The sequence below is a fragment of the Patiria miniata genome, unplaced genomic scaffold (genome assembly GCF_015706575.1).
Source record: "Patiria miniata isolate m_02_andy unplaced genomic scaffold, ASM1570657v1 HiC_scaffold_5, whole genome shotgun sequence".
Classification (NCBI taxonomy): domain Eukaryota; kingdom Metazoa; phylum Echinodermata; class Asteroidea; order Valvatida; family Asterinidae; genus Patiria; species Patiria miniata.
Window position 1 is genome coordinate 29,584,357 of NW_024037072.1, and position 11,728 is coordinate 29,596,084.

The window sequence follows — 11,728 nt, forward strand, 5'->3', positions numbered from 1 at the left end:
AATGGACAGATAACACTAAAAAATGAATGTGAAAATGTAAATCAAGAATATGGAAAAAAACATATATTTATACAGTAATTGATTGAAAAGCAATAAGAATATTACCCTTTAATTAAATTAAATCAACACCAGAGCTCAATACACCCCCCCCCTACACCCCGCGAGGGAAGTTCTCCTGCCAATACCAATAAATAATGACGGCACTACAATAACAGAATTGTAATAGTAAATTCGTAACAATCACACCAACTTTAACTTTGTAAAAGAAGCATACATAGGCATATCATTGTGTTAATTGTGCATATACTGCCAATACAAACAATAACCACGGCAAACCGTATGAATTAGTAACAATCAAACCTAACTATAAAAGAAGCATTCACAGACATTGTGTACAATGCGCATATACACGGCAGGCGGAAACAGGGTGACCCCAAAATGTTGTGCAAGCAGATATCGTTAAATTTAATGTTCCTAACATGAGTATTTCATTTTGGTGGAGCATATTAATTGTTGTGTATAATCAGTGAAAATGTCATGGAAACCCATTCATGCAACCAGAGCCGTAACAGATTATAAAAGGATGTGTGCTTTTCAACAATTCCAATTGGAATTACACATTGCATTGGAATCGCTCAACCGGCACCCCACAATGGGTCTTTTCATTAAATGTGTAAATCACATTGGAACTGGTGAACAACACATTACCATCTGTAATCTGTTGTATCTCTTGTTTGCATGAATGGATTTTCATCAAATTTTTGCTGCGATTATACAAAGGAGTACAAACAATATACTCCATCAACATGAAATGCTTATGTTGGATACTTTTTTTTATAGAAATGTAAAGATGTCTGTTTGCACAACTTTTTGGGGTCACCCTCTATAGTAACCTAAGGCACTGCAGTATCTGTAAGCTGTCATAGAAATTAGCAACTGCAGTAACTTAAGCATAAAAGTAGAAATAGTATTCACAAACATTTCCTCGTATACATGTGCCTACAACATACAGTGGTTCTGAAATATGAAACCGCAATCTACGGAACTGCAATAATTGAAAGCTGTATAGTTGTACCAACTACACTCACAAGAAATACATAACAAGGCACTGCAATTGCAATGAAAATGTAAGTCGTAATGGAAATTCAAAATTGTCACACAAATTAAACTTAGAGGAAATGAAATATTATTTATAGGCGTGCATATTTTGTTGAAAATATATAGGCCCACATGTAAACAGCAGGTCAACTGGGAAATACACCTTCCACTGTGCATCCGAGGGCAGGGTACACTGCTCCCTCCTCCAAAAAAAATATATAATAATAAAATAATAAGCATCTTTAAAAAATTAACTTCGCAAGCCAGGGCAGTCTTACGCCCTATAAGAAGCCATGGGCAAACCAAGTCCGAATCTTTAATATTTGAACACTCATCGTCAGCCTATCAGATCTCTGCATAGACTTTGTGATGATTTCCTATTCAGGTCTGGAATGATTCAGGTCTGAAATTTACAGGGTCGACTTTTTAGCCAATAGGTGCCGGAGAGCATTTACAGAACGCCACAGCGCGCTGTCATTTTATCTGGTATGTGGTCAATTCTTTTGTAAAAAGCGATCTGATTGGTCAGAAATTATGCCAGTCCATAGTTGGAAGTGTTCATAAATATTTAATCCGCGAGGTCAATATATAGGAACGATGACTGTGGACTTTGTTACGTAATGTACATGAATAGGCTAGTTTCAAAGGCACATGTTATATCCAAATGATGTCAAAATTGGGGATAAAATGACCTGTTTACATGAAGATTGTAGTTTTTGGATAGGAATATAATTTTTTTTTATAGATCGAATTTTCTTTCAATGGTTTTGTTTATTCATTGGTTTCAATTGCTCCTTATTGATGCTGCATTTTCAGCCGACCATCTTGGATTAGCGTCATGAGTACTAGGCCCTAGAACGTACAACCCACCTACTTGCGACCAAGAGCAAATCTAATTTGGTCAGTTTTGTGTTTCATTTCCTCCTCCGAAGGGCAATCGATTATGTCGGCAAATTCATTGACAAACTTACTGCCATATTGAGACGGGATTTTCTTGTAGTTTTCGGCGGAAAAGATCTGTTTCTGTAGAGTACAGGGGACCTGAATGACGCTGAACAAAGCATCGGAACTCCTCATATCTGACCTAACACTCGGGCCCGCGCCCGTCATTGATTCTGAGTGCGATGCCTCCATTTCTGACAACTTCAAAATCTCCGTCTGCTCCACGCTCTCCAGAACGGCTTCAATGCCTCTTCCCACTCTTATCCCAGCAATATCCATCCACTTACGTTGTATCAATGCAACAACCACTTTTAAACTAAAAAATGCGCTTTGAAGCTGTAAGCAAGCGTCAATGTCTCTGTGCCACTGCGTTGCAATCATTATATAGTTATAAATTGAGATGATGCCGCAGAAGATAGCAACAATGAAACAGATGAGCGCTGCTACACCAGAGAAGACAGACCCAGCATCCACTGCGGCCTGTTAAATAAAAATAATTATCATCACTAGCTGAGACAAATTCACAAAATCTATGAATATCGCGACACCAAAAAGAAACCAATCCCCATACTGCACTTTATAATTATGACGTGCTTAATTCACACGTCACAATCATGCTTGTGGAAAGTGAAGGGGTTGGTTTTATATAATCTTAAGTTCAGGGGACATCCCCATGGGCGTCGCCAAATAATAAGAATTAAAGTAACGGGTTCTTATATAGTGCTTTTAACTAAGATCAAAGCGCTTTTTACATCATTATTACCCCTGCTGTTCATTGGGCCAATTAAATATTCCAAATACCATCTCAGCTCCCTGGGGAGTATAAAGCTCGATGCTGCCATTTCGGCGCAAAGCAGCTACAATCGACCACAATACTCTGCCCTTACAGGTACCCATTTACTCCTGGGTGGAGAGAAGCAATGAGTGACAAAGTGCCTTGCCCAAGGGCACACGCACCATGACCCAGTAGCGTATCCAGGTTTGAATGTCGGAGGGGGGGGGGGGGACAACCGCACATCCGCGCCGAAATGCAGACAGGCTCCGCAATGGATTCCAACCCTATTTCAAGTGCCCATACCATCGATTGTCACATTTTGTCTTTTCATCACAAAGCAAAAAACGTACACCACATTTTGCACACAATCGGCCTGCCGTTAGGCCTGCGAAATCGTGGTCTTATTTGGTCTTAAAAGTAATAAGGAGTCGCAGATTTCGGGGATTTTGATTCCCACCTTTGGGGGGGGGGGGGAGGCTTTTGTTCACTTACAAAGCACTTACCAAGTAAGTAGATGCAGGTGTGAGATCACAAATGTTTAGATATACAAAGATAAAAGCGAAGGAAAGACATGCGAAGTGGATTCCGACGCCCTATGAGAGAAAAAAAACCATAAATCCGTAGTAACACACTATGATTGAGGTCCTTGATAATTGAATCTATAAACTCCAGACCTTTTGTCTTTTTTACCCTTCAAAAACGTCTGATAAACATCAGAACATCTTCATAAGGTATAAAACCTCTAAGAAAAATAAATGTGGTTTAAACAAGTTTCTGACTTTGAAGGCGTAATACGACGGAATATGTTGAATTGTAGACTACTGCATGCAATGGTAACATGAGAGACGGATCATACACACAAGGATCAAAGAGGCACTAGGTTATGAAGTCCCCCAAAACTTCATGTTTTGGATTTACTTATCCTATTTCAAACATCTGGTTGAAAAGAAACCAACCTAACGTCTTACCGTTCCGAAAAAAATACGAAAACTAGAAATTGCGTTTGTGGACAAACACAAGCTGTTTCGGATGTTTGAAATACTCTGTGCACGTGATGAACAACTACTGACGTCACTACAAATGTCGTCTATAACAGCATATTATACGTACATGTCAAGTTTCAACCAAATGGAACATATATATTTCTGTAGCTATAGGCTTGAAAAAAATGCCCCTTTAAGGGATGTCACATGACATTTGATGATGACATTACTTGAATTTTCATCTATAACACAACTCAGTATGGGTACCAATCAAGTTTCCACCCAATCGTACTTGTACTTCAAAAGTTACAGCGATTTGCAAAATGCACATTTAAGATGCCGTCACGTGACACATGACGTCATCGTCACAAAATTATCAGGGACCATCTTCGGTTGACGAGTGATAACTACATAACAATGTTAACGCCGAAAACAATATCTTTAGCTTTGAAATGAACTATGAAATGTCGCTTTTGTTTCATCGGTTCGGGACCACGTCTCAAATTTTGTTTAACGAAAGCCTAATTATCAAACGAAATTTGGGTAAACGGTGTTCTCCTCGAAATTTGACGTTTATTTCTCGGGTAAATACTTCACCTATGACGACAAAAACTGCACAATACCATCTGTTATATCCTGAAGTATTTTTTTTTTTAACAATTTTGGAACAATTATATCTTACATAAGAAGTAGTTTTGCTTACAGTTTTATGAATATTTCCGTTTTGGATGTCTTTGCAAAAAATGGCACACCTGGAAAATTCGCGATTAACATTCCCGTTATCCGGATGGAATATTGACTCTACACATTTTTATGTTTTATATTGTCCTGGCCACGTGGTAAACACACCCGGGGCCATCTATCGCCAGATCCTAGTATGGACCATAGTACGTCCTTCAGAGGGGGTGTCAGTCTTGTGATCCTACTGGAGGGGTTGAAAATTGGCGGGAAATCCCTGTGTGCTTGTGCACATTTACATAGGCTTATGTACAAATGCACTATAAACATTGGGATTATTTCGATCACCCCTGTGACCAAAATGGAATGTCAAATGGGGTTATGTCTGTGGTTTTAACGGCTGTTTGGGGCCTGAGAGATACTCCAGACATGCCAGAGGTTAATCGGGGGTGAATGGGCTGGTTGTGAGGGTCGGGTGGCTCAAATTACATGGTGTAGAGGCGATATTCCATACAGTCACTGGATAGTAAACATTAAAGGTGCTCGCTCCAGCAAGTGTTTTAAGGCAAGTCCGCTCGGTGCATTTTGTACTAGAGCTCAAAACAGTCGTTTAATCCTGGTGTGTAGGATCCGTGCATGAGAAGACATTTACCTTGAGTAGCCTCGTTAAGCTAAACGATGAAGCCACGTTTGATTTGGCAGACTGAGAAACCGTGACAACACCATCATTAACTTTATCATTTCCCGGTGAACATGTCTTGATCAACATGGCAACACCAATAAGAATCACGATGATTGCTCCCAATGCGTAAGCGAGGATCGACTGGACATCCTGGAAATCCTGTTGAGAGAGCTAGAGACAAAGACTATGAGGAGTGGCAGGTCTTTGACCACAGTGATTGTTATCGCTTTTGCCTCTCCTATGCCCATCTTGTATGTGACGAAATAGAATTGGCATGAATAAATAATAATAATAATAATAATAATAACATCATCAAACATTATTTTCTTGTTTGATAACGTTTACGTTCCCAAAAGCTAGAGATAAACATTAACCAAAACAATGATAATACCGAAGACATAAAGCCTGCATGCCAAATTTTGGGAAAACGAAGGAGAAATGAAATTGAGACCCGAAATATAATAGAGCAACAATTTGTTCCCCTTTTTTTTTTTTTTCGTTCTTTCTTCTTTAGTTATTGCTTTGCTTTTATATATTTTCTGTTGTTTTTCCCTGTTTCCTTTTACAGCTGTTTCAGGTCTCTATAATGTCACTGCATTCAACTGATTTTAAAGGATTTTCGAGTTGCTCGTTCATGCAACAAAAAATTAACGTCAAAAAGTAAAGAGCATAAAATGGGTTATACATCGAAATACATGGACCAAGAAAACACTAATAAAAAGACTATCCACTAAATTGGCCTCTTACGCAAAAACAACTATAAAACCTTGCTATTTTCTAGTAACTCTCCTAAAATCGCTCGTATATTAGAATTGTTTCTATCAACTATTTCAGAAAAAAAATCCTATTTTATTAGAAACTATACCAATAACGTTTGTGGAACAATTTGTGGAACACAACGTATGTCAACCGGAAATTTTGAGAACTATATTCCTTTTGTTTCTTCAGAAGACAAAACTAAAACCAACGCGGAAAAACACTCGTGAATACACGTTGTTCCGATATAGGCTTTAGGAAAAAATTAAACAGAGACTTAACATACTTCTTCACAACGTGAAACCACATGTACCACAGTGGTATTCAATATGGTGAGAGTAATGACATTGCTGCTGTCGGAACGCATGAAGTTCAAGATGGCAATGGTCACCAGGATAGCAACCATGACAGCGAAAAATACAAGTGCCACCTGCACATGGATGGAAAAAGAGGATTCATTTAAGCTAGCTGCTGTACCGGATTTCGTTTTCCCTTGTTGTTTAGCATTTCCTTTGTCCTTTGACTAGTACGATAGTATTTCTATGTTAGAGGTTATTGCCATTTTGGTTGCGAACTTGGTTGCCTTTGATTTTTTTTCGCCATTTTTTATATTCACATCGCTAAGCTAGATTTTTCTTTTAAAGATATTAACAAGTTAACACACACTAGCCCTTTCAGTCAACTCTAAGCTTGATGATAGGAAGTATGCACGCCGTTTTCACAATAAACCTACCTCAGCTAGTCTTTTCTGTACTTTAGACTGTGTGTAATCACGAGCCAAACCACGAAGCATCTGTACTGTGGACGTACGCTGTCGAACATATTCACTTGCCGCCTTTTCTAAAAAGTTCAGGTGATCATCAAGGAGTCCCACAGAGTAAAATCCTAGGAACATCACAACAATAAAAGTCAACGGCGTTATAAAAAAAGAACGAGGATGACGACACCATAATGAGAAGAATAACAAAATTTGATTGAAATATATAGGCCTAGGCCTACTGAGAGCACAATGTGGTTAAAATGGTAATGTTACCCCATTGTTTGTATGGGGAAACTGTTGTGCAAATTGTATTTTTTTAAATAATAAAATGAAGAATTGCCTTTTGTATTCAAGATTTGAAATTGACCCAAAATTTTGGTTTTTCACTGGCATGTACACCAGCGAACCTCTCGCAAAATTCAAACCGGAAACAAACCGGTGATTTACCATATGAGTTATCTAGAGCTATGTCGTTTCGACGGAAATTCAAAAAGAAAATGTTACCGGTACTTGATGAGTAGCCTACATGGTAATACATGTATTTGGTTTACAAATGTCTTACCTTTTTCATTGATCTTTCCAGACCTTGCAAAGAACTTACAGCCATTCTTGAAGTCACGTTCTGATATTGTCACCTTTTCGATCGGTAAATCTTCCTGGAGACGCTGTTTCAGTTTCCCGGTGGAGAACATCTTCCAGAACTTCTTAAGACCTTCAAGACTTGTAAACCGCCAAACTACCCTCACGCATCCATCCCCTACAAATGTCGTCTCTGCATCACATTCCCGTAAGATGTCTTTCAACGACGTCATTCCAGGCTCATTTTCTTTCAGCATTTTTTTAATATTTTCCTGCAGTTTCCTTGTCTCTTCTTCGTCCCTCTTTCCTTCTTTAATTACGTAAAATTTCGCCGGCAAGTCTACTAAAATAAAAGAACAATACACTTTGACGTGAAAGTCTTCCGCGGTATTCGAGCGTTGATTTTGAGGGAAAACCTTAGCTTCAAAAAAACATATTCTTGGCTTCCAAACTATGCAAATGGTAAGATATACAATGTAAGCTTTAACAATGCGAACTGACAAAGTATTTAGACATTCCTCTGTAGATGTGAACAGTATATCGATATATTCTGAGCGGATTCCCCCAAATCCATTCTTTAATTACCATCCATTTATCGAGACAAACAAATACCATAAAATTAAGGATTATGTTTAAACCATTCAGGGGAAATTATGGATTATGTTTATACCATTCAGGGCATGGAGACATAGTGATATTTTATACTTACCATAATTAAACTTGTTTCCGACACTGATTCCATACGTAACAGGACTATTGACGTAATAATGATGATTGACGACAACAGGTGTAGGAGACTGTAGGCCTACTTCCTTTGATTCCTTCTGTTTCTCAGGAGTAGTGTCACTCCGATGCAAAACATTTTTTTGCCGACGCCTTGTATCTCGTCTTCGGATTTTTCGATTGGTTGCATCAATCTTTTGCTCTGTATTTTGGTTCATAAAAGATACAATTTATATGCAGCCGCAACTGGGGAAATGGTTAAAGGGGTACTGCGTCCTGAAAAGCGCCCAATTGAGCTACAATACGCGCTTTTCACGATATGATTTTATTTGGAAAGAATATTCAAAAGTAGGAAATATACGTCCACATAACCTAATAAAACGTCCACATAATACTTTAAAAAATGGCATTTTGTGTTATTCTTGAGAAAACCAATTTTGGAGGCCAACATTTCAATTTGACTCTCAAAAATCGAGCTGTCGAGTTGGGTGAAAGTCATGATTCCAGTCACATAGTAATATATGTTCCCTTTGAAAAAGTTTTACTAAAATGTGTTTGTGTTCATCCATTCGGTACATTATGAGCTAATTTCGTGAGCGTATCGTATAAAGAAACCCCTATGCGTGAATGGTACACTCCACGCATGCGTAGTATGTAGATCTCAAACAAGATGGCGGCCAATACTAAACCGAAAAAACCCGTCGTAGATTTCGAGCTGGAAACCACTTTTTAAGTAATTTTAACTTTAATTGATATGCAGAAGATGTTCATTATTGCCTTTTCTACCATATAAAGCTGTTTTTATTGTTCAAAAGTCTATACAAAATTTGTTGACGCTCATTTACGACCATTAAAACTTGTTGACGCTTGTTGACGCTTGTTGACGCGCTTTAGTAGGACCGGCTAATTCACATTAAAAAACAACCAGCTATTGTTTAGATAAATTGCCGCAGTTTTGTCAGTCTATAAACCGTATACCCGACCGCTCGGGCCGCGCTGCGGTACCGGTACATCGCATGCAGTGTTGGGAAGTGCGGCAGAGACTCGGACAATAAACGGTCGTGTATTCATACACTCAACCAAAAAAGAAAATCCCCCTTCCAATAAATTTTGCTCAACTCTAAAACTACTGAGCACCTCTCGCTCAAATAACGACAAATCTGTACAGAAGTTCATCAGCAATCCAGCCATAGTCTTTATTTGGCACAAAACGGTGATAATGTGTACGAACTTATGAAATATGACAAATATGATACTGAAAACAGTTGCACTGTTACAAAAGTGCAACTTTTTTCGGTACCACTAGTCGTAAATTGCATAATTTTGTACAAATTATCACTGTTTTCGGCAAAACAAAGAGTATGACTGGATTGCTACGGAATTTCTGTACCGATCAGTCGTAATTTTAGCAAGATTTGCCAAGCACTTTTTGACAAAAAGTTAGACAAAAAAGTATAGGGGGGGGGGACTTTCTTTTTTGGTTGAGTGTATATTTTGTGTACTGTCATGTGCTGAAAGTTCGAGTTTGAAAATCTAGTTTCAAACTGCTCCTATTTTAACCGGAATTAATTTTCTGGGCTGAAATTCGGACTTAGTATCCCATGCATAAAATACTTCAATTTGGGACCCGCGATCAACACACCTAATTGGAAATTGCTAGTTTTTAGGTAACATCCATTTCGTGATAACCTTGTGTATTCACCTATTGAAATTGCCCTGTGGAGATGTATACAATCTTTGGTTCCCTATTAGACACATGTCTCCCGTGTATGTCATTCAGATCAAATTCCTCGTCCAAGAGGGGATCTAGTATATATGCCTATGCCAGAAAATGTCCGCCGCGCCAGTAAGTAAACAACATGTTTTTTGTTTTCCCAGGAACGGTGCGACATTTGGTTAGTTAACCCTTTCAACTAGACCTTTGAAATAGGATTAATAAACAATCTAAAACATACAATTTTCAGCGATTTCGGGACATGTGATGATGTTCCCTTTAACATGTGTAGATAATAATTTATCAATCGAAAGTTTCATCTAAGTTTGATCTAACACTTACCTGATTTTCTCTTCAACTTTAACTCCGATTCCATCTTTAAATGTTGAGACTGCTCCAAAGACTACTGTACTTGTTCTGCAATTGCAGCAGAAATAATGCATATCATTTAGGGAGCTAGTATATTATTTTGGCTTTCACACAACAGAAATTACGCACTAATGATTGTTGTCGAGTCCTACACCAGAAACCTGAAACCATATTCCTTGTGTACAAGCATTATATTCACGAACAATAGATGTCCACATAAATCAGGTAGCAGCGACGTTGTGTGGACTTGCCCACGTCCACACAAGGTTTTCCCCGGTCTTGAAAACAGGTTAAGAGGCATTTTTAGGTTAGGTTTATCTGTGGCAAAATGAAGAGAAACACTAAAGGGAATCATAGAAAACAAATTGGGTTGAAAGAGTTTTCACAGTTTGAGTAAAACGAGTTTTTTCCCTGTTTTTGTTCTTAACTACACGAAAACAAAGGAATGTCCACACTAGACAAACGTGTGTGTGTGTGTGGGGGTGTTGTTGGTTTGTTAGTAGAGTTTTTCTAGAACCGCAGATCGAGTGTGATTTTGCCTTAAATAAACCAATAGCGCTCTTTGTCCTCATTGTTTTGGGGGGTTTTGTTTGGCGACGAGAGGACCAGGTATCCAGATTTGCATGGCTCACGCTACAGTACCATCAATCGCACCTTCATCCAGCAGCGCAACCAGGATGAGAATCCTAGGGGGGGGGGGGGGGGGGGGGAGTGGCGGGGGGGGGGAATGTTACAGTGTGGTGGGGTGCCCAATTTCATCCGTGCTGAATCTTGGTTTTGTTCACCGGCCGGAGACCCGGCCTCCATTAAATTAAATACTGTTCAAAACCGACATCATGGTCAATGTTAGACAATAAAGGTGGCGCTATTCCACTTATACGGGACGTAACAATACTCAATCGATCTCGAAAAACGGAGTTCTGGTGTATAGGACTGTGATTTTCTCCGGTGGCCAAATTTCCAGTGGGGGGGGGGGGGGGGGGGGAACGGGGGGGGGGGGAGAGACGATCCACCGCTACGCCGCTGCCTGCAACATATTCTCATACATTGCCCTTCACATTTCGCCGTTACTCAAGCATGTCAAATCAAAGCGCATGAAACTTTAACTTTCGTAAAGCGGATATCCACAACCTTCAGATGACCCAACAGTGCTACCCTGGTTCTTACTGCACTAGAGGGCAGTGAAGGCGACATCAGACTGTTACGAAGCTGCTTCGCTCTTCCACGACCTTGTTGAATCCGCCATCATAGATGTTCTTCGACCACGCCGCCCCCTCCATGGTTTGACGGAGAAGTAAAACAGGCTTTAAAAACCAAGGAAAGGGCTTTTAGGACCTAACGTGCCAATCCCTCCCCTGAGAACATTCATGCTCTCAAGTTGGCATGATCGTCTTTCAAACAACTGGGAAGGAAGAAGTATGGAGAATATTTGCAGACATTAAGTGAGGACTTAGAGAAGAACCCAAAACGATTTTGGAGCTTTGTGAAGACAAGATCTCGCCAGCATACACTGCCACCAATTCCTCATAAATGAAACAAACGGTAGACACGAATTCAGCCAGTAAAGCAGCACTTTTGATGGAACATTTCCAAAGCATCTGCCTCACATCTTCCCAGGACAACAATATCTTATCAGACACTCAACCAGCGTGTTTGAACTCCATGCCAC

The 11,728-nt window shown here is 39.4% G+C and overlaps 1 protein-coding gene across 1 annotated transcript; it reads right to left on the reverse strand.

The window, feature by feature from the left end:
* Positions 1–1,806: 1,806 nt before the first annotated feature.
* LOC119741356 lies at positions 1,807–8,221 on the reverse strand. Its single transcript, XM_038217106.1, has 6 exons — positions 7,963–8,221; positions 7,237–7,593; positions 6,648–6,799; positions 6,201–6,344; positions 5,111–5,317; positions 1,807–2,520 (listed from the first exon to the last, which is right to left on the reverse strand). The coding sequence occupies exons 1-6, from the start codon at positions 8,192–8,194 to the stop codon at positions 1,969–1,971; spliced, it is 1,644 nt and encodes a 547-aa protein (XP_038073034.1). The 5' UTR covers positions 8,195–8,221; the 3' UTR covers positions 1,807–1,968.
* Between the last annotated feature and the right edge of the window lie 3,507 nt (positions 8,222–11,728).

Coding starts and splice junctions, on each gene's coding strand:
- LOC119741356 (XM_038217106.1), bottom strand. CDS start 8,194: ATGAACCAAAATACAGAGCAAAAGATTGATGCAACCAATCGAAAAATC. Junction 6,800..7,236: donor TGGAAAGATCAATGAAAAAG/GTAAGACATTTG, acceptor TGATGTTCCTAG/GATTTTACTCTGTGGGACTC. Junction 6,345..6,647: donor TACAGAAAAGACTAGCTGAG/GTAGGTTTATTG, acceptor ATCCATGTGCAG/GTGGCACTTGTATTTTTCGC.